The sequence below is a fragment of the Crotalus tigris genome, unplaced genomic scaffold (genome assembly GCF_016545835.1).
Source record: "Crotalus tigris isolate CLP2741 ecotype Arizona unplaced genomic scaffold, ASM1654583v1 scf7180000017694.5664430, whole genome shotgun sequence".
NCBI classification, from domain to species: domain Eukaryota; kingdom Metazoa; phylum Chordata; class Lepidosauria; order Squamata; family Viperidae; genus Crotalus; species Crotalus tigris.
Genome location: NW_024096572.1, coordinates 51063 through 74966, shown reverse-complemented (window position 1 = coordinate 74966; position 23904 = coordinate 51063). Strand labels below are relative to the sequence as shown.

General features: G+C 38.8%; 1 protein-coding gene across 1 annotated transcript in view; it reads left to right on the top strand.

The window, feature by feature from the left end:
• The first annotated feature begins 612 nt into the window (after positions 1-612).
• Positions 613-23904, top strand: part of GNPTAB (N-acetylglucosamine-1-phosphate transferase subunits alpha and beta) — a 39725-nt gene continuing 16433 nt past the window's right edge. The window contains exons 1-11 of the mRNA XM_039338171.1: positions 613-904; positions 3514-3599; positions 10013-10132; positions 10368-10409; positions 11963-12168; positions 12973-13037; positions 14166-14300; positions 19186-19347; positions 19553-19732; positions 20984-21154; positions 22496-22619. Of these exons, the coding sequence (XP_039194105.1) occupies positions 788-904; positions 3514-3599; positions 10013-10132; positions 10368-10409; positions 11963-12168; positions 12973-13037; positions 14166-14300; positions 19186-19347; positions 19553-19732; positions 20984-21154; positions 22496-22619 (1408 nt within the window). The 5' untranslated portion in view covers positions 613-787. The remainder of the gene's footprint in view (positions 905-3513; positions 3600-10012; positions 10133-10367; positions 10410-11962; positions 12169-12972; positions 13038-14165; positions 14301-19185; positions 19348-19552; positions 19733-20983; positions 21155-22495; positions 22620-23904) is intronic.

Here is a 23904-nt window from a genome sequence, read left to right as displayed (position 1 = left end):
GTTAATATTCCCCAAAATATTTCTTTTTCTGGATTCTTCCCACAGGTTCCTTCACCAAGCAAGATATTGAACAAAATACAGGGAATCCTCGACTTACAACAGTTCACTTAGCGACTGTTCAAAGTTACAACCGCACCCAAAAAAAGAGACTTATGACCCCTTTTCACTTATGACTATTGCAGCATCCCCATGGTCACGTGATCAAAATTCAGATGGTTGGCAGCTGGCTCATATTTATGAAGATCGCAGTGTCCCAGAGTCATGTGATCCCCTTTTGCAACCTTCTGACAAGGAAAGTCAAAGGGGAAACCAGATTTACTTAACAACTGGGTTACTAATTTAAGAACTGCAAGGATTCACTTAGCAACTGTGGCAAGAAAGGTCATAAAACGGGGCAAAATTCACTTAACCAATGTCTCAGCAACAGAAATTTGGGGCTGAGTTATGGCCGTAACTCGAGGACTACCTGCACCCTTGAACAGCCGCTCGGGAAACCTCATCGCGGCTCTTTCGCTCCCTCCCAATCACGAGACGCCTGACAAACCCATGACCGGATCGCAGCGAGTTGCAAAACCGAGCCCCGCCCCCGCCGAGGAAAGCCTTTCCCCGCCCACAGGGGCGGGGCCATCTGCCGGAAGCAGCCTGCGCGCCGGAGCCTCCGCGATGTGCTGGGGGCTGGAATTCAGCGGTTTGGAAGGCGGCGGCGACTGCTAGGATTGCCGGCTGCCGATTGCGAGGAGGGCGGCACGGGTGGCGCTGGCTGCAGGGTGATGGTGCCCGGCGGGCCATGCTGCTGAAGCTCCTGCAGAGACAGACCTACACCTGTCTGTCCCACCGATATGGGCCCTGCCTTTGCCTTGGAGGCATCGTCCTCCTGATCGTCTCCGCCCTGCAGTTCGGCGAGGTAAAGCGCGATGCCCGGTGCCCTGTTGCCAGCAGCCTCCGTCCGAGCGCTGAGCTCCGGTTGCCCGCGACCCTGCCTTCCCCCGGCTTCTCTCTCTCGCTCTCTCGCCTCTTCCTGGAGGGTTTTCTCATTCTTTACTCCAGCCTTCTGTCTCCAAGCGATGTGCCTTCTCCCTTGCAGAGAAGCGCTTTTGCTCCCCCGTGCATTTCAGCCTGGCCTCTGGGCCCTTGAGGGTTGCCTTCTTGGCGGAAGCGTTTTCCCTTCAACGGCGTATCAACCAAGGCCAAAAAACCTCCCCTTCACCAGCTGGATTTTTCTTTGGCGATCGCTCTGAGAAACGTAAAGCTCCTGCTGCGAACTTTATGTTCAAGCACTGGCTGAACCTCTTGCCTCTTCTGTCCCGTGCTCGGGTCCTTTTCTTTAAAATAACTTCCCTACATTTTATCATTGCCTTCACTTGCTTGCAGTGATTTCCTGCTGCTTTGTTCTGAGCCTTTTCCCGTGGGAGCAGCCAGCCAGCCACCCGTGGGTGTGTCAATACATGAAAGGCCGTGGAGGCAGCCGCCTTAGGCAACTCTTGTTTTCCTGGCTATCGCTCCTAAGCCTGCAGCAGTTTTGATCGGGGTAGATTTGGGCTGCAAAAATCCGGGCGGCCGTTAGGTGACAAAAAATAAGAATGAAGGGTTTGTTTTTTTTAATTTATCTGTTGCCATACCTAAAAATCATCCACATGTTTGCCTCCCAGATGTGATATGTAGTAGGCCCTGTAACAGAATAGTGGCGTAGAGGTGAGGAAAGGGCGCTACAAGGAGTGAGGAGTGAGACTTCTACAGCTGTGGCTCGAGTTTGTCAGCCTTTTGTCAAATTCCAATTTGCCCTGGAAAGGGCATTTTCAGAGATCCCAGCATGGAGGCTGCTGTTCTTGCAGTCTTCTTGTGAAGGAACCAGGATAGAGAGAATAAGTATACCACGCCTTATTCATTTTAATTAAATTTATATGCTGCCCACCTTAGCTGCAAAATTCCAGGCAGCTAATAGATGGCACCAAAAAAAAAAATCTCAAAAATCTCCTAATCCTTTTATTTAAGGCAGGGGTCTTCAGACTTGGCCCTTTTATGACTTGTGGACTTCAACTCCCAGAATTCCTCAGCCAACTGTCATAAAAGGGCCAAGTTTGAAGACCCCCGATTTAAGGGATGCCTGGACCTTTGCAGCCTAAAAAGAGGTAGGCTTAAAAACTTAAAGGTGGGGATCCAGTGAGAAATTTCTGAGAAGAGGATACACTTACAGGAAATCAAACAGCAGAAGAGAGAACCCATGAATGATAAAATATGGTCATTAGCATCATTCAATAACAGAAGACAGATAAATATAAAACAAGATGGAAATTAGCTGTTCAGAAATTATGGAATGTCATAATAAGAAGCCCATGTTCCATTTTTCTGATAGAGGAGGTGGGCTAAAAAAGATCAGCTGGTGAAATTCTTAAAGCAGATTCATGTGAATTGTTTCCCTTAAATTCCTGTAGGCCAATGGGTGAAAAGTTGAAGGATTTTTGCAAGGGGCAGGCATGAACATGGAAACTGATAGTCAGCTAGTTATTTTCAAGTGACATTGTGATTTATAGATAAACTCCAGGTCATGTAGACTGCCATACTGGATGCCTAACAGCTTTCATCTGCTGATCACAGAGTCAGTGAACTTCCCTAATGCAGGGGTCCCCAATCCCCAGTCCTTGGACCAGTACTGGGCCGTGGCATGCCAGCAACCAGGCCGCACAAACAAGCAAAGCCCTATCCACGAGATAAAGGCAGCACACAAAACCATACACCCTCCAGTTCGCAGAAAAACCTCTCTCCATGGAACCGGTCCCTGGTGCCCAAAAGGTTGGGCCTCTGCCCTAATGCTTTGTATTAGCTTTTATTTTGTGGACTCATATGAGGTTTTGTTATAGAATTCACAGGTTGTTTCAGAATCCATTAATAAATGTCTGCAGGGATGATAAATCAGGACAAATGACAACCTTGACACTGCGAGGCAAACCATATGACTTATGTACAAATGTCTTATGTCAGAACATAAGTACAAAAGGCCAAGGTTTATGTTATGATATGCTTTTTGTTATTGTGATTTGAAGCGGACAACAATTCTGTGAATCCTAGTTGTCAAGAAAGACTTCATAAGATTGAAGACTGGGGTAATTCTATGCTGAAATTATTTGTGGGATGAAGTTAAGTGGCAAACTGGTAGAATGTAAAAATAAAAAGACATAACATTTTTCTGTATTGGAGTCTTACAAGTCATTTTTACACATATATGGCTGGAAAAAGAAAGAATTATACCCATGATTCAAATTAGAGCAGGTATGTCGTGTTTAAAAGGATCTTTAATAATAATAATGTTTGATATATTTGACTATATTTGTGGAGAACCTTCCACTCTTCAGGAACAACTTAAGTAGTTTGTTCTACTTTATAAAATATCCTAAAAATGTAAGAAAGGGTAGACTTAAACCTTGTTCTCTGCATTTCCATTTACAAGTTATATTAGTTTTAAAAAATATTTCAGTTCAATTATTTTAGAATATAATCTCAAGCATTCTTCCATAGGTTGCATTGGAGTGGAGCCGGGACCAGTATCATGTCCTGTTTGACTCTTACAGGGATAATGTGGCTGGGAAATCATTTCAGAACAGGTAAGCCTCAGATCTGGAAAGGCATTGCTTCCCCCATTGTGTAAGAAAAGCAGATGCTAGTGTTTGCACAAGAGGCAGGCTGGTTTAGTGGTTAAGGCACCAGCCGAGACCATGAGTTCTCCTTCTGCCTTGGGTGGGTTATCTTGGGCCAGTCATTCTATCTCAGCCCTAGGAAGAAAGTAGAGGCAAAACATTTCTGAAAAACCTGCCACGAAAATGCAGGGTCTTGTTCAGACAGTCACTGAGAGTCAACACAGACTCAAAGGCACACACTGAAAAAGGAGAAATTGCAACAATACTATTTCTTCTACGTTATTTTTCTCTTTCCCCCTTCCTCAAATTCACTATACAAATTGAAGAAAAGAAGAGAGGAAAAATATAATGAAACACTGAAAAGAAATATATAAGGGATGTTTTTAAAAATCAAATGTTATTATATCCAATACAAATGTTGTATACAAATGTTTGGTTATTTATTTTTATTTGAAATAGTTTTAGTTGTTAAAAATGATAATATCGAAGAAACAATGTTGCTGCAATTTCTCCAGATTCTTGAAAGTGGAGATAAATGTTTTCATTTTTTTAAAGCAATATGATACTTTGTAAATGTTTAGAATTGATGTACATATGAATGTACATAGTACATAATATCTGTTATAGAAACAATCTTTCAGTGTGGAATCTTAGGTAAATTTAATGTTGGTCCCATGATTTGGCTCAAAACCCAGCCAACAGTTGTCAAAGTTGCCCACATTTTTCCTATGTCACTTAGTTGTTATATTCTTATCTTGGTTGACTAAGCCACGGTCAGCTAACCCAATTTTCAATGTTTAAATAATTAAACCTAGGAGTTTTGTTTTTATATAGTCTGAAATGTGGCTGATTATTTGTAGCTTAAGTGTTTTACAAAGAATTAAAAGTTCCTGGCATTTTCAGAGATTTGGAAATAGGCAATAGCTTTTTCAAAAACATGCTACCCTGAGAATAGCTCTGATTTGGTGTATTGATAGCCACTAAATGTAGAACAAAATACAGTTCTGCTTTGCAGATGCCCTAAATCAGAAGGCAACAGAATGGCAATTTGGATCCTTGTCTTATGCAGGAACAAGTTCTGGATTAGTCTTATTCCATTCATCTGGATTGGCCTTTGAACCTTCCTAGACAGCAAAGTTTCTAAAAGGCTCCTAAGTGCCTGAGTAGTTATTGTTCTGTTGGATTTTATTTCACTTTTTGTTAGTTTTGATTTCAAACTTTCTTTCTTTCTTTGTCTTTTGAAATGCAAATTAATTCACATGGCATATACCTGTGGTGGCGAAGCTATGGCACGCGTGCCACATGCGGCACGTGAAGCCGTCTCTGGTGGCACATGAGCCATTGCTGGGCCGAGCTGCTCCCTCCTCCTCTCCGCACATGCGCAGTCTGGGAATAGGCGAGAGGCTATAAAAGGAGCAATTTTCTGTGGAAGCAGCATTTGCTGCGGACAGCTTGAGAGCGAGCACGAGTCGGAGCGGACAGCGAGCGAATGAACGAGCATGAGCCGACAGCTTGGTGGCCACGCCCACTTGGTGGCCATGCCCACCCGGCACCCGGCGATGCATAAGTGGGTTTTGGGTTGCAGTTTGGGCACTCGGTCTCTAAAAGGTTCGCCACCACTGGCATATACAATCCTTTTGCTAGGCCAAAGGTCACAAAATATGCAAGCCTTATGATCTCTGTATCTCTTAACCAAGCAACATGCAACCTAGGGAAAGTAGAAAAAGGCGAGAATCTAGATCAGGGGTAGTCAACCTTGGCTCTTTTATGACTCGTGGACTTCAACTCCCAGAATTCCTGAGCCAGCTGTGCTGGCTCAGGAATTCTGGGAGTTGAAGTCCACGAATCATAAAAGAGCCAAGGTTGACTACCCCTGATCTAGATGTTAAAGTCTATGAAGTCTCTATGAATTGTAAAACTGAAAATGGGAGGAAATTATAGACATTTTTATATTAGGTTCTGCCTGATTTGAAAAGGAGGTACACCAAGAATAATAAAGAAAAAAAAGATGTTTCACACTTCTGAAAATAGCAAACCCAATCATTATGTGAACCCATATTTATCCTTAGGAGAAACATACAGGCTTTTTGTCAAGATAGCCAGGGACAGATTAATTAGACCATTCTTACACTGACAAAGCTAGAGATAGTTATAAATGGTATCACTGGTAAAAAGTGAAAAAGAAAAAAAAAGTAGGTATTAAATTGGATAGTTATGTCATTTTTTAAATTCTTTAAATAACTGAACACCAGGCTTCACAAATTCTCTGTCAGATATCTAAGAATTGTCCCAAATTAGCTGCAGTTTATGATAGCAAGTTATCTCCAAGAGCTGTAAATAAATTAAGAGAGTTCTTAATAGACACATAAAATTGAGTTTATATGGTGGCAATTAAAAATAACAGTGCTATTACTACTTTAAAATCTGTATATACGTCATCTAGATATCACAGTTTAAAAAACATTCTTTGTGCCTTCTGTATAATCCATGTAGAACTATATATGAATATTCAGTTGTTTGTACTGCTACTCATGCTCTTTAATATCATGGATTTTATGTGTAAAATTTTGGAAGAAAGGACAACAGAAAAATACTGTAATGTTTCAATGTATTTATTTAATGTGTGTAATTCATGGTAGAGTCAGTTCTGATTCACATAGATGAGTCACATGCTGTTGCTTCTGATTTGAATTCACATTCTAAATAAACAGAAATAGATTTTTTTCCTATGAGTCATCAGCCATTTATAATTTTGAATAATCATAAGAAGGATGGAGATACTTGCTCAGTGTTGTCTGCAAAATCTCTTGTAACCTTAATTCCACTTTACCAAAAATACTTTATTTCATTAGTGTAATGTTATGACTTCAAATGCTGGAATTCCATTTGAGATAATTGACCTAAGTATGATCTTGACCGGTCAGTCCTAGAAGAGATCAACCCCGACTGCTCTTTAGAAGGCCAGATCCTGAAGTTGAAACTCAAATACTTTGGCCACCTAATGAGAAGGAAGGACTCACTGGAGAAGGGCCTAATGCTGGGAAAGATTGAGGGCAATAGAAGAAGGGGACGACAGAGAATGAGATGGCTGGATGGAGTCACTGAAGCAGTAGGTGTGAACTTAAATGGACTCCAGAAGATGGTAGAGGACAGGAAGACCTGGAGGAACGTTGTCCATGGGGTCGCGATGGGTCGGACATGACTTCGCAATTAACAACAACAACAACAACAATGATCTTGAAGTGATGGTCCCATTTTTTTTAAATTTGCAAAGAAGCAGGCTTGTCTATTCTTTGCATTTGAGGTCAAGTTGCAATGAGAAATTGGGGATCATTTTTAGCTGATTCCATGGGAACCATTGTGATTATTCTTACTCCCTTTCACATAACACACAAAAAATTTATGATGTAATGTGAGAGGTGATCGCCTGGATTGGACATCCAGTTATGAGACCATTGCCATACTTCCATAGAAGTTTTACTTATAATTACATGGACTGTGTATATATGTTTACTTTGCTTCTGACATGTTCTTATACACTAAATAATAATAATAATGGCTGTAATATACTTTTTGCTCAACAGTCCAGCTTTCAAACTATTGAAAATTATGAATTGGGCAACTTCTATGTATCAGGGTATGATTTATGTAACTATATAAAAGCTTCTGTGGATTTTTATTTTCTACTTCTTTAAACTGTAGGACACAATAGCTTGCTATACTTAAACTGATTTTATGGAAAGCCTTGTCTATCATACATTCATGTGGAGACTATGAGAATTGCTAGTAATACCAATGACTTATAGCAGTGGTGGCGAACCTATGGCACTAGTCCCAGAGGCGGCACTTGGAGCCCTCTCTGTGGGCACATATGCTGTCACCCTAGCCTCACCTCCCCCCGTAGTTCCCTTCTCACCAGCAGCCCCCCGGAGAAGAGTCACCCCCGGGTACGGCCCGTGCGGAGCTGCACAGCCAAGCACATGGCAGCTGGGCAGCAGATAATGCTGCAGGGTGCGGGTGGAGGGCGTGGCCACCATGGCGCTGCAGAGCCACCTGAGCGATCTGTGGCATGCCGTGGATGGCCCTGAGGGTGGATGGGGTGAGGGCGGAGCAGGGTGGGAGCAGGCGGGCGGAGCGGGGGTGGGCCGGGTTTTGGGCACTCGGTCTCTAAAGGGTTCGCCATCACTGACTTATAGGGATCCCAATGAACTTATTTGGCTGGAGAAGGCTCATCTAGAATTTCAGTCTTTTTAAATATGCTAAGCCAGTGGTTCTCAACCTGTGGGTCGGGACCCCATTTGGGGTCGAACGACCATTTCACGGGGGTCACCAAACAACGCAGTCCGCCATTTTTTCCCCCTTTTCCTTAGCTGTGCTACTCCCTTTTATTCTATTGGCTTTTGAAAGCCAATAGAATAGACTCTCTTGAATAGAGTCTAATTCTATTGGCTTTCAAAAGCCAATAGGAATTGTCCAGGCTGTCTCTGCCCTGCTGAGCCCGCCAAAAGTCCCATTCTGCAAACGGTGCTGCACCAGTTGAGTAGTCCTCGACTTACGACTGGTTGAGTAGTCCTCGACTTACGACCGGTTGGGGGTCGCAGCATTAAAAAGGTTGAGAACCACTGTGCTAAGCCTTAGGATTGTGCTTTCCCTCTGTTCTGCTTATACTCCATTGACAAGACATTTGAGACTGGTGGGGTGTGTGTGTTACCCTGTACACCTATATAGAGCACATCTTTGCTCCTGACCTATATTCTTTTTCATAGCAATTTTGAATTCTTAGGAGCAGATATACAGTAGTTACCTCCTGGGCCTCCTGAATAAAGGAGAATAGATCTGTGCCCATACAGGTACTCCTCGACTTACAACAGTTCATTTAGTGACCATTCAAAGTTATAACGGCACTGAAAAAAGAGACTTATGACCATTTTTCACACGACCTTTGTAGCAGCCCCATGATCATGTGATCAAAATTTAGATGCTTGGCAACTGGTTGATACTTATGACCGCTGCTGTGTCCCAAGGTCATGTGAGCAGCTTTTGTGACTTTCTGACAAGCAAAGTCAATGGGGAAAGCCAGATTCACTTAACAACTGTGTTACCGGTATTAACTTATCAAGCACAGTGATTCACTTAACAACTGTGGCAAGAAAAGTTGTAAAATAGTGCAAAACTCACTTAACAAGTGTCTCAACAGAAATTTTGGGCTGAATTGTGAGTCATACATCGAGGACTACCTATATTTAAAACTACCAGCAGAATAATAATAATAAAAGGGATTTATAATGCATCATGCCTAGCATTTGCTCATAAGTACCTACCAGTTTCTGCGTAACCCAGATAAAAAAATAAGTAGCTAATCGTTTTGGATCTTTAGAATAGATTGGCTATTTCAAGGATTAGACAAACATATTAATAAGTGTCTTAATTTTCCTTAAATGGAATTAAATTCTGCAGAGATGCTGAGTTTAATGTGATTGCTTGTAATTCAGGATTTCACCAGTTGCTCTAGTTAGGCAAATCCACATTTCATCTTATTCACCTTTGCTGATAGTTGTTATAATGGCTAGGCAATACTCATCCTTCCTAATTAAAAGTACAACTACAAGTATCTAAGAATATAAAGATATCAGGTAGCAGTTTATTAAGAATATTTTTAAACTATATTTTTGTCTGATCAAGGAACTGTATCGGATTTAGGAAAAGGCTCTAATCTTAATTCCCAATCAAGAAGCTCTGTGGGTAATTTATATTCACAACTGGTCATCAAAAGGATAAAATGGGGAAATGAATCAGTGAAACTTTATATTGCATCACAAGTTGTTGTTGAGTGTTGGGAGATAATATTGACTTTCATCTTTATTCTTTCTTATCCCATTCTGGCCTCCTTTGGGGTCAGTATACAATTAATTAAAACAGTGAGTATCTGGTTGTTGGCAAAGTAGTGGAAACATTGAGATCAAGTTGTCTCTTTAGCTTTCTAAATATTAACTATTTTTTAAATAAAAAAGGCTGTTGATGCATTGTTTTCTTTCACAGAAGTATTTCTGGAATGATTCTCATTATAGAAGAAAGTCACACAGATCATTTATTAAAAGCACGATGGATTATTGAATGTTTGATGCCTGCCAGCTCGTGAACTTGATGGAGTAATGGAAAGTTTCATTAACAATAAACCTTATGGTGTTCAGTGACAAGAACTGGAAGGTTTAATTAAACAATGTTAATGTATCAAATGTATTAAATCCCTTATCATTTGCAACTTGTCTATTCCAGTATTTGAAGAAAAATGTAATGTGTAGCACTATATAATGCTTCACAATTAAATCCTGATCGACTAAATAGGATTTTTTAAAATGTGTTTTTCAATTATTTCTAAGGCTTTGCTTACCTATGCCTATCGATGTAGTGTATACCTGGGTGAATGGTACTGATGTTGAATTGATGAAGGAACTGCAACAGGTGAGGAAACAGATGGAAGAAGAACAGAAAATAATACGGTATGGATTTTGTTCTTTGTGAAAGTGTAAAACAAATGTTATTTCTTAATGAGACACTTCTGTTCAGAAGATATTAGTGAGCAAAACTATTAACAGAAAAAGGCCTTCTGATGGAGATTTTGTTGATTTTCAAGAAAGAGCAGAACTTTTTATCTATATATAGTGCATACATTAATATTGTATCTGTGTGATATATTTGAGGTGTGTAATTGTTTTATGTTTACTTGTTCTTTAGGGAATTTCTTGGAAAGAATGTCACTGAGCCAACAAAGAAAAGGTAAAAAAAAAATTAAGTATTTTGGAGCTATGTTTTCTGTATTTCAAATTGGAGCTTAACTATGAGAAATTTTAAGGGAGCAAAATAATTAATATTTAACCTTAATAAAAATTGTCGAGAATATTGTAGGAAAATTTTGTAAATTTTCTCTAATGTCCAATAATAAATATTTTATGTATTAACCAAATGGACAATCTGTGTTAGACACTGATTATTATAACCCAAGTCTTATAAAGCATATATCATTCTCGTGGTGAGTATATACTGTATAAGTCACCTTGCGGCAGTGGTTTCCAACCTTTCTGGCTTGGCAACCTGGTGGGGGGGGTAGAGGGGATTGTTCTGTGTTAATGGCAGGCATGCAGACCGCCTGCCACTCATACAAGTGGAGCTGTGCGCACATGCTTGCTCGCCACTCATGTGGCCTATTTCCAAACAGTCTGAGGCCCATTAGTGGGTCTTAGGTATATCTATCTGAGAGAGATATTTAGGTCTAAATATAATACAGAATTAAATTATTTGGATGACAAGATTCGAATGAATCAAGCTAGTAGCTGTCAAAAATGCTGTTACAAAATGACCTGCTGATAATGTGGTGGAATAAAAATTAATGTGGAAGATAAATAAATGGTCCATCTTAATAGAAGGAAAAAAAGAACGAGGTCAAACAATGTTGAAATAGGGTGAGTAGACTGCAGGAAAACAATTGGTTACTGTGGTGGGGCCTCATGGGCCTAGGATTTACAGACACTTGGAAGTTTTTGTTTTGTTTTGTTTTGAAATTAAAGGTGGAATGGGAGTGGAGTGTCTCCATGAGGCCTTCTGCTTCCATTCGCACCCTTAAAGCCCTCCAACTCTTCTAAAAAGAGTCCCTTTTTAGTGAAGTTCCCACTTGAGTCCCTCCTTTAGTGAAGTTCCCACTTGAGTGGATGACTTTCAGTGGCCTTTTAGAATGTATATTACTGCTTCTAGCCTCTTAAATGTTGCCCACCCCTATATTATAGTAATTCATACAGGGAAGTAATCCATCAGGTGTGCAATGTACTACCCACAGATGCAATGGCACCTGCAACCTGCCAGGTGTCTATAGACCCAATCAATCAGCCACAGGATCTTAATAATTAAATAGCCATTTTACAAAACCAAAATGAAGAACGTTGTATTAGTGTGTATAGAAATAGCATGTTTACAAAAACATGTACTTTCTATTCTTGCTTATGTTCATTGATATGTTCCACATAAAGAGAATGTAGATAGCTTCCCAGTTCATCTCTAACTTCAGTATTTGACTGAACTGCGTGATATACATAAGCTGTATGCAACAAGGTGTGAAGTCTTACTTGAGAACTCTTTTTTTTTTAATGATACCATATGTACAAAGTTGATGTGGGCCTGAATATTAATGAGTTGGTAAAGAAAAAAAACTATGCAAAAAACAATATTGTGCTAGCTTTTCAGATTCTGTTTGATCAAACATCTGTCATACATAAATAATAAGCTATGCAATATTAATCCTAAATATAAGTCTGGCTTTGATCCTGTCTTGATCCTAGTGAAAAACAATTGGAGTGTTTATTGACGCATTGCATCAAAGTGCCAATGCTTGTCTTGGATCCCGCTTTGCCAAACAACATTACTCTTAAGGACCTGCCATCTGTCTATCCTCTGCTGCGATCTGCCAAGAATATATTCTCTGTTGCAAAGCCAAAAAATCCTTCCACCAATGTGACGGTTGTTGTTTTTGACACTGCTAAAGAAGGTACGGATCTGCTTTCATCTGCTGTTGCTGGAATACGTGTGGTTTCAATTTACCACTGAGTTGTTCGCATTGGTTTACTTCAGAAACTTCTATAAAGAATTTCACTGCTTCTCCCCTTGTTGCCATGATTTAAGAAAATCATTGGATAAATGTAGTAGCAGAAAACAATGTATCTGAAAAAAATAATCTTTTTGATCTAATTCTATATGCAAATATACACATAGATATTATATCTATCTATCTATCTATCTATCTATCTATCTATCTATCTATCTATCTATCTATCTGTCTATCTATCTAAAGTCAAATCTCCCTATGAACAAGTCTATTTATGTGAATATTCTGTATGCAAATAAACACATAAATATTCTGTCTACTTATAGTCTGCTTGGGTGACCTTGGGCCAGTCACTAACACTCTGCCCTGGGAAAGAGGCAATGCAAACCACTCCAAAAATCTTGCCAAAAAAACTGCAGGGTTTTATCAGGGCAGTTGCTCAGAGTCAGCATTGACTTGAAGACATCCTCCCCCCACCACAAAAAGGAATGGGGAGCTGTGGCCTTCAAGCCTAATCTTAATTAAACAAGGCATACACTGGCATGCTTTTGTTCATACAGGAGTATTTGGGAAGGAAGGGCTCTCTGTGTTTATCTTGACAGAGAACTCTAATAAATAGCTTAAATGAACTGTCATCTCCTTTCTCCCATGCTTTAAAAAGTGCCCCTGTGTGTAATCTTAATTTTAACTTTTAAAACTGCAATTTATGAAATGATGACCTGGGATTTGAATTCCCTTTTCTTTTAGCCGAAGATGCCCATTCTCTGATGCTGAAGGAGAGTATCAAGCAAATGGCATGGAGGGGATATTTGGTATGTTCCCAAACATTTGCTGGAAAGTTAATAATATATATGCTTGTAATAAATTGTGACTTGCAGCCTTAGATTCTGTTTAAAAAAACCAAGCCACTGATTTTAAATATTTATTATAATGTTTCTTGATAATTGTAAGTGAAAAGTTTAAATAATCTCTATATAATATTTAACATACTTGAACATCTCCCCCTCCCCCCCACAAATATGGTAGAGTTCACCTCTGGGAAGAAAATAGAACTTTCTTAAATAAATCAGTATAGGAAAAAACCTACAGAACGTGGCGCTGAAAAGTTTTCCCATCTCTTTACCAACTGTGGCCATAGCTGAGGTCTATATTGTCTTCTATTGCACGTTGTACCTGCTTATACTCATGTGTATAGATCGTCCTCAATTTACGACCACAATTGAGCTCAACATTTTTGTTGGTAAGCAAGACGGTTGTTAAGTGAGTTTTGCCCCATTTTATGATCTTTCTTGCCACAGTTAATTCAGTAACTCATTGCAGTTAAATGAGTAATACAGTTATTAAGTGAATCTGGCTTCCTTTGGTTATCAGAAGGTAGCAAGAGATGATCACATGACCCTGAGACATTGCAACCATCATAAATACATGCCAGTTGCAAAGCGTCCTAATTTTGATCATATGACCACATGACCAGGGGGATGCTATAACTGTCCGTGTGAAAAATAGTCTTTTTTTCAGTGTTGTTGTAATGTTGAATGGTCACTAAACGGATGGTTGTAAGTTGAGGACTACCTGTATGCATGTCTGCTCTCCTTCTTGTTGTATGTGTGTGCATGTTGGAAATAGGGAAAGTGGTTACAGCAGACGCATTGTTGACACTGAGGTGCTATCCAATTGCCTCTTCCCATAAGGATGAACTGGGGAAATTTAAGGAATTGCCTATCTGCAGCATTGAGTTAGATCTGGTCCATTTTTGAATCCAGCCTTTCTTTTTCTTGTTAGTGGCCCAGACCTCAAATTTGGTTGCATTCTCTTCAGTCTTTGAAGAGTTATTTTGCTGATGGACAGACAGACAGAATTCCAAGGTTCTTTACACATTCTTTCTCAGGTGTTTTGGGATTGGAAAAAATAAAACATGGTGATTTTTCTTCTTCTTTCAGACTACAGATAAAGAAGTTCCAGGTTTAGTGATAATGCAAGATTTGGTGTTCCTGAAAGGATTTCCACTTACTTTCAAAGAGACAAACCAGCTAAGAGCAAAGCTGCCAGAAATCCTTGTGTCCAAAATAAAGCAGGTAGGATGGCAGGAGCCTGAGGAATGAAATCAACTGCCATTCAATAAAACCTCACAAATAATAGGATATGTCCTTTACTAAATACTATCTTTAGTTTTCCATTCTTCTTAATCCTGTCCAGTTTTAAAGTAAGAATACTTATACAGTCAAAACTGAAATTTGAAAATGTGGAGATCCATAAACCTACCTTACCTTACCACGATGCACTAATTCATTGGAAAAATGTGGTATTATAATTAAGAAATTGCAGGATAACATGAACCAAGTATTGACTTATTTATTCATTTATTTTCAACATTTTACATGGCTGTGTATATTATATAAAACAGTCCTAGCCAACTAATGTATACATACATAACAAAAATACAAGTTTAAAACTCTTAATACATCAGCAGCACCATCACAATACCCTCTCAAACATGCACACAAAAGGCTGAACTGACCTCCCTTTGTATCCAAAATTGAACCCAGGACAGTTGATGTCGACTGCTTTAGAGGCTGGTTGAATATCTGTATAGATGTTTCCAAGAATTCCATGTTTTGGGTTTTTTTTAAAATATGTTTATTGATTTTTAACATACACCTTAATAGTTGGTAAACAGCATGTTGTCTGGGTTAGTGTTTAAAAAACAATAACAATTAATTTCTATAATTCTATAGTCCATATAATAGCTTTACTTGATTTCTACTTCTTCCAATAACATTCTCTTTTGCCAACCTTAAATTAATACAGTTCTTATTTAAATAAATGACAATTAAATGTAGAGATTTTTTCTCATGTTTCTGCAAATCATAACCACATCAGTATAAAGCTGCTTTTCATTGATCATCTTGATTGCCTTGTCATAGATCCTGTTTACAAAATTCTTATTTAGATTTTTTCCCCCACAATATTCAATGCATTCTTCCTTTTTAAAATTTTCTCAAAATTAGTTACACTTAAGTATTTAAGTCTTTTTTCTCATACAAGCCATCACATTTTTACATTTCTCTTATCTTAAAGAAAAATAAGAAAAAAAGACAAAACAGAGAAAACATTTCTTTTACATAAGCCATACCAATATTTTTATATTTCTCATGTCAAAAAACCAAACACAAAAGAAAGGGGTTCATCCCTCTTAATCTAATCTTCATTTATATTCAAAGTCTTTCTATTTATTTAACCATATTCAAACAAATGTTTAATTTTTAAATATTCCCTCTGGTAATTCCATGTTTTTAACAACCACATGTTATTTAAATTAAAGATTTAATTAAAGGCATGGTAGAATTGGGAGAAGAGGTGTTAGTTGGTTCTATTGCCTTTCTTGAGACAGATATTACATTTACTTGACAGTGGACACAAGGAATTTCATAGATCAACCTCTGATCACTAGGTGTCACTGCATCCTTATCATATACATTTGAATATGCTACTTAGTTCAAGATTTTTTTAAAATCGGTACCTATAAATAAATATGCCAGATTTGTGCCTTTTGGAGCCAGGAAGAATAATGAAATATAAAACCTGAATTTTAACTGAATTTTTCTACAAGTATAAATGAATATTGGTACCAGCCAAACTGGAAAGGCATATTCCTACTCATATTGGTATCTTATGACTATCGCTTGCTGGTTGTAACTTTTGATTTATGATTGTATCTTATGACTTATGATTTATCACTTTGTTGCTTGTATGTATACTGAGAGCTTATGCACCAGAGACAAATTCCTTGTGTGTCCAATCACATTTGGCCAATAAAGACTATTCTATTCTATTCCTCCCGGGTTTAGTCTAAAGAGTTTATACTCACGAAATGAGGATTGTACAAGGTTCCTGAGCTGTAGCAGCAAGCAAGATTTATAGCTGCCTTTTATCTCTGCTTATTAACAAGTGGAAAAAGCTTTTAGTGCTTTATAAAAAATATTAAAAACTGAATATTTAATTAAATGGGGCTACATTTGGCTTCTCCAGCATTTTCCCATCTTTTCAGATGTTTTGAACTATACCGTCCTCAGCCTGCAAACTCTATACTTCAAAGGGATTATGATCCATAACAAAGTAAATTTAGTTAGCTCCATATAGATCAAATTATAATTTTTTTTTTTAGAAGAAAAACTGGGAACAAACATCAAGTGCATAAAACGGGATCCTAAATGTTTTGCCATCCCTGTAATGGATTATAGCATTCAGAAGTCTCATCTAGGAATTTGGAGAATTGTCATGTAACGTATCTAAATATTAGGATAGTTTGCAGACTGTATCTCCTTGCATATCATCCACAAGATCCCAAAATAAAATAATTTCATGTTAAAAATTAAAATGAATTTTTATTTAAATTTAAAACATGGGATTAATTACCAAAATCTCACAAGATTTTCCCAAGAGACTGGATATTTAAAAAATAGTGCCAGCATTAGCGAATTATCTGTCAAACCTTGCCAGTTTCCTACAGGATCCTTGGTCTTGAACTGGGAATCACTACTGTATATGGAATTCTTTGATATTTAGGAAGGTAAGATGCTGGAAAACAGATACATTAATGCAACCTTCCCGCATGGGAACATTGCATAAACAGATATGAGATGATGGACTGCAGAAAGGACAGAATGACATTGCTGAGCTTGTAAAGCCATACAAGGGATCTGAGGACAGTTTTGCAATCTGTAGCCTTATTTTTGGAGAGTGTCTCCACAACTCACCTTGGTCTTAACTCCAAGGACGCTAGCCTTTCATCAGATTGTCAAGAAGATAATGCTCTGGAAAGACAGATAGTTATCCAATTTTCCTAATGGCAGAAGTCATGAGTCACATATGGAGCTATCAGGAAGCAAGAGAATGCAAATCATCAAAAGCCTTAAAGAGTAATAAGTGACAGCTGCTCTTACCTTTATGACTGAATGAGATGGATAGATTAAACAAATGTGGGAAAGGAGAGGAGAAAAGTCTTGTTTTAATCATTTTGGCTCGGAGCTAAGTTACCTTGCATTTATGATAGCTGAATAAGCAGGCAAGACAAATATATTTTATGACACAATTGTGCTGCTTTGCCACAATTGTCTGGGTTTCTAAGTGAGTTAAAATGGTGTACAGGGAGTCCTCAACTTAGAACCATTCAGTTAGTGACAGTTTGCAGGTTACAATGGCACTGAAAAATGGGCCTGAAACGGATCCTTGCACTTAAAATCATTACAGTGTTCCCACAGTTACATGATCAGAATTTGGGTGTTGGGCAACCACCATGTATTTAGAATAATTGCAGCATTCTGGGGTCACATGATCCCCATTTGCAATCTTCCCAGCCAGCTTCTGTTAAGCAAAGTCAATGGGGGAAGCCAAATTCACTTAACAATCATGTGATTACTTAACAAAAGTAGTGATGACAAAAAAGATTGTGAAATTGGGCACAGCCTTGCTTAGCCATGGAAATTCTGGCTCCAGTTGTGGTTCTAAGTTGGGGAATATCTGTATTTAATAAAGTTCTTTGTCTACTTATCTTCATCCTATCTTTTATAATGGGTTTATATTGAGACAGACTAGATCAGTGATGGCGAACCTTTTAGAGACTGAATGCCCAAACTGCAACCTAAAACCCACTTATGCATTGTCGAGTCTGGGTGGGTGTAGCCCATTGGCTGGGTGTGGCCAATTGGGTGGATGTGGCCAATTGGGTGGGCATGGCTGTGGTGGTAATTGCAGACTGGGTGGGACTAAAAAGTTCAATCAATCAATTTCAACTTTGCAAGATCTTTTTTTTTCCTGCAAGAAGTTGAAATTGACTGATTGAAACGTTGTTGTTTTTTTTTTGCACACAGCGGCAGAGGCCTAAAGCGAAAAGATTTTATAAAACCCAGCTGAAGGTCTAGGACTGGGGCAACGGCACGTGCCCACAGAGAGGGCTCTGAATGCCGCCTCTGGCACCTGTGCCATAGGTTTGCTACCACTGGACTAGATCAACACAATTTTAGCTGTTTTTGCCATTTTTTTTTTCAGAATTTCCATTTCTCCCCAAAATATATATATATCTGACATATGCTTTATTTGACGATAAAAACATCAATTTGCTCTTTTCATGTCACATTGCTGTTTGATGCACTTGCCCTTTATGAAAACAGATATCTAAAATAAATACTGGTAAGTGACAAAAATAACAAACCATATCAAATGGTTTCCTAGTAATGGATTACCTTTCAGCAAGCTTGTAATAATGACTGAGATTCTGGGAAGATCAACAAGTGGGTTTGTTCTCCTTTTCTGTATCTCAGTTTACTCTATGCTTTAAGTCAGTATTTTTTAACCTGTATAACTTCACGTTTTATCCTGGTTGGGGAATTCTGGGAGTTGAAGTCCACACTCCTTAAAGTTCCTGAGGTCAAGAAACATTGCTTTAAGCCAAGTTCAAATGCATTGGAGAATACTGTATACAGTTTGGAAGTTTCATTGCAAGATCTTGTGTGCTATCTCAATATGATACTAAGCATAAATGATGTATTGTTTGGGAAGATATGATGTAACAGGATTATAAAGTGTTTATTTTAATTAAAAAATAAATCCAGATTTATAGATCTTAATGTAATGAATATCAAAGAAACCAGTTGATGCGAGATTTAACACATTTGACCTGAAGCAGAACTTGAAGAATTGGAAACAACCTCTGTATTCATACTTCTTTTTCTTTCCCCTCTCCTCGTGTGTTGCCTTTCTGTATAAATTCATTAGTTTGTCAAATAATAGTTTGTCTTTTTTAATATAACAACTGGGCTTATTAGTGCTTCCAAAACCAGGGTTGTATATTGGTGCCAAATCTATGTATTGTAACTGCTATAATAGAAAACCATTTGAGTTATGAAAAAGGACAAGAAATAATTTCATTCCAAGGTGTGAAAATATTGCTTTTCTATACAGTTGCAGCTTTATTCCGAGGCCAGCGTAGCTCTCCTGCAACTGATTGATCCCAAGGTTTTCCAAGAGCTGAACAAACAAGCAAAGAAGAATATGACTATAGAAGGAAAAGAACTGACACTTAATCCAGCTTATTTATTGTGGGATCTCAGTGCCATCAGCCAGGTAGGCAAAATTCTTTAAGGTAGGAAAAACATGACAACTACATTTTATAGTATGAGAAAAAAATAGAAATGGTGAATTGAAAAATGTGTATCTGTAGTCTCGATGTTTTGGATCACAGATATCATTTTCAGCCAGATGAATAGTGAGAATGGTAGCTACAGTCCAAATATATGTATGCTGAAGAAGTCACATGCTCTTCCAATAGTCTAAACAGGATGAAGATATTTCACCCAGCCGGTTTGAGGATAATGAAGAGTTGCGGTACTCAATGCGATCAATAGAGAGGCATGCCCCATGGGTACGACATATCTTCATAGTCACAAATGGGCAGATTCCTTCCTGGCTCAATTTGGACAACCCTCGGGTTACTATAGTAACACATCAGGTAAATGTTTTTGGAAGCCTCTATTTCCTTCTTGCATAAAGTAAAAAAAAAATATGTTTGTGACATTGATAGATTAGGTGAAGGAGATAAGGGTACCATTCACAGCTCATGAAAAAAATACATTAGTACAATCTTCTTTAATCTCGTGTCTTACAAAGGGGTGACTTCAAATCCTCACAAATCAGAAAACACCAAGTTGGAGAACCTTGATTTATTGCAACCTGAATGAGCAGCATGTATCTTAGTAAACCATTCTTCCTTTTTTCCTGTTTTTCCCATATGGCGCTCAGCAATTTTTGTTTCTATGTTGCTTACCACAGCTGGCAGTGCTGGCTGACCTGAAATGGTGGTTGAAGTTCACTATGATTAGTTGAAAACAAAGCAGAACGTAAAACATAGAATCCATAGGAAAGGACCTCAGAGGTGTTCTAGTCCAACTCCCTGTTCAAGGCAGGGGACCTTGTATCATCCTGGTCAAATGGTTGTCCAGTCTATTTCCAAAAGCCTCTAGTGATGGAGCACCCTCAACTCCGGAGGCAAGCTGTTCCTTTAATTAATTGTTAATCTGTCAGGAAATTTCTCCTTCTAGATTGGATCTCTCTTCCACCCATTACTTCTCATGCTGCCCTCTAGTACTTTGGAGAATAAATCAATCTCCTCTGTGACAGCCTTCTCAAGTACTGGAAGACAGTTATCATGTCCTAGCTTCAGTAATATGCAATAAGCTTGTTTTAAATTATCAGAAGATAAAAATTGTTGTTGAACCTACTGTAGGTGTGGAGGCATGGACTAATGATTTGGGTCACACGTAACGCTAATCCACCATATAGGTTTTTGCTTTTGGTTTATTGTGAAAGGTGACTCTTCCTTTCAAATATTATGGACTGCTATAAAACAATCTCAGTGTGATGTGTCTAGGATAATGGAAAGTCCTCCAAATCATAATTTCATTTCCTGGGCTAAAAGTATCTTGAAAGAAATGACACGACCTCTTCCATTTTGACCTTCATTTGAGAATATAGTCGAAAATGCACTTGTTATAAGAATGATGATATTACCATACTTTTATTTTAAAAAATCAACTATTCTTGTATGAGAAATGTTCAAGTACATTCATGTTTTTCTGCTATTATCACATAGCATGTAGGAAAGCAATTAAAGAGCTTCTCCAAACATTTGGCAATATGTTTTGAAACATGTTTTAATATTTTTTACAAGTAAGGTGTTTTTATTTTTGCTTTATTAATCAAGGACCTATTCCAGAATTTGAGTCATCTGCCTACCTTTAGTTCTCCTGCCATTGAAAGCCATGTTCACCGCATTAGAGGTCTATCCCAGAAGTTCATTTATTTAAACGACGATGTGATGTTTGGGAAGGATGTTTGGCCTGATGATTTCTATAGCCACTCCAAAGGTCAAAAGGTAATTTCATCACAAAACAATTTGATGCATAGGATTTGATAACTCAAATAGTCTTTCTTCTAGCCCAGCTTGTCCCTAATAATTGTGGCTATTTTATTAGCTATAGAAAGATGAGTTCCTACCCCTTTCCCCAATACTTAGATGTGACGTGAGAGTGGTGCTGGTGGTGCCTTACTTTCAGTGAAAAGCAGAAGCTTTTGGAAACAATGTGATGGGCCAACGGCAGGCAAGGGAATGTGGATCCCTATGAAGATGAGTGCATGATTGAATGAGGTTTCTTGACTGCTGAATGTGACCCAATTTGTAACATCTAAGCAGAGATCTCCTGTTTTCTTTTCTTTCCTTGGTTGCCTGGGCTCCATTTGCATTCCTTTTTGCTGTTTTTTCTGGATGGAGTAAAGAAACTGTGGGTGTCTGCACTTTTATGTACAAGAAAGTTTTGTGAATGAAAGAGAATGGTGGTTATATACAGACAGAGGATCAATTATTTTTATGATCGATTTATTGATTATATCCCATCAAGTTAGTGTCATCTCTTAGAAAACATATAGAGTTCCTCCAGGATGATTCTAACAGAGATAGATACATACATATAAATATGCATACAAGAGTGTTATGTACATATATTTATTGGGGAGGGAAAAATATAGAAAGTCTGCAGGTTATAATGGCAATAGGGACTGGAATGTCAATCGTTAAGCAATAAGGTAATAAAGTATAATTTAAATAACTGCATTGCTCAGCGGCAGCAATTCTGGTAGTCCCAGTTTCCACTCTCGGTCATAACTCCAGGACTGTGCAAGTCATTAAGTAGGAAGAGGTTGGAGTCTCAGGCAAGCAGTGCAGAGGGTGCAATGGGTGCTGCGGGGGGGGGGGGGAGTGCTATGGACTGGTGCTACAAAGTGCGGAGACTGCAAGGGTATCGTGGGGAGGTGCCACAGGCAGGTGCTAGGGAGCATAGACAGGTGCAGTGGTGGCGCAGTGGTTAGAATGCAGTATTGCAGGCTAATTCTGCTGACTACCAGCAGTTCGATCCTGACAGGCTCAAGGTTGACTCAGCCTTCCTTCCTTCCGAGGTCAGTAAAATGAGGAGCCAGATTGTTGGGGCAATATGCTGACTCTGTAAAGAGGGCTGTAAAGCATTGTATTTTGAGTTTTTTTCTTTTTCTTTTTTGCTGTCACCTGAAGGAACAACAAGAACATGTTTGTCCACATATAAATCAAGGTTAGCATTATATTTTTGGCAGATGCATATCAGTCTCTGCTCTACAGAGGTGAGTTTAAACCACTTTTTCAAAAGCTGTGAATATGAAAACATCCTGTCTTTCTGACCATTATCAGGTTTATTTGACTTGGCCTGTGCCCAACTGTGCTGAAGGATGTCCGGGTTCATGGATTAAAGATGGTTATTGTGATAAAGCCTGTAACAACTCTGCTTGTGACTGGGATGGAGGTGATTGTATTGGTAAGGAGAAACACGTCATAATGCCTGGCCTTTTATATTTCAGGAACCAATTATTAGATGGATGACATGTTTATGTTTTAGGAAGCCACAGATGTACATTCATAAGGCTGTCTTGAGCCATTCAAAGGGTTGTTTACAATGACAGGACATTTTAGTCCAACGTTCAGTGGTAAGCATGATCATGCAGCTGCATCTATACAGGAAACGTATCACTTCCCCTGCAACATTTTTCTGATACGGAAATATTTGTACAGAGAAAATAAGAGACTTGGGTGTGTAGTGTTGATTTTACTACAAGCACCGAGCAGTTGCTACTTTCCTTTAACAGAATAACAGAGTTGGAACGGACCTTGGAGGTCTTCTAATCCAACCCCCTGCTCAGGCAGGAAACTGTATACCATTTCAGGTGAATTGTTCTCCAGTCTCTTCTTAAAAACTTCCATTGTTGGAGCACTCACTGCTTCTGGAGGCAGGTTGTTCCACTGGTTAATTGTTCTGATTGTCAGGAAATTTCTCCTTAGTTCTAGGTTGCTTCTCTCCTTGATTAGTTTCCATCCGTTGCTTCTTGTCCTGCCTTCAGGTGCTTTGGAGAGTAATTTGACTCCCTCTTCTTTGTGGCAACCCCTAAAATGGAACACTGCTGTCAAGTCACCCCATTATTTAACTTTCCCACCATTTGGAGGAAAAAGTTGTGCTTCTTTGATATGCAGTAGTGATAAAACCTAAAATTACAGATAGTCCTCGACAGTTCATTTAGTGACCATTACAACAGCACTGAAAAAAGTGACTTATGACCATTTTCACACTTATGACCATTGCAGCGTCCCATGGGCACGTGATCAAAATTCAGACACTTGACAATTAATTCCTATTTATGACAGCTGTTGTGTCCCAGCATCATGTGATCACATTTTGTGACCTTCTGACAAGCAAAGTCAATGGGAAAGTCAGATTCACCTAACAACCATGTTACTGACTTAACACATGCAGTGATTCACTTAACAACTGTGGCAAGAAAAGTTGTAAAATGGGGCAAAACTCACTAGAGAAATGTCTCACGTAGCAACAGAAATCTTGGGCTCAATTGCGGTTGTAAGTTGAGGACTACCTATATTTTCATATCCCAGTGTTAATATCTAAACTAGTGGTTTACCAGAATTTGTTGGCAGTTCCTTCATGAGGGTGACACTCTCAGTATGATAGCATTTCATCAGTGAAAAGGCCAAAATATCCAAAGTGGCTGCGATGAATTAGCAGAATAGAAAAGTGTCTCTTTAGTTCCAAT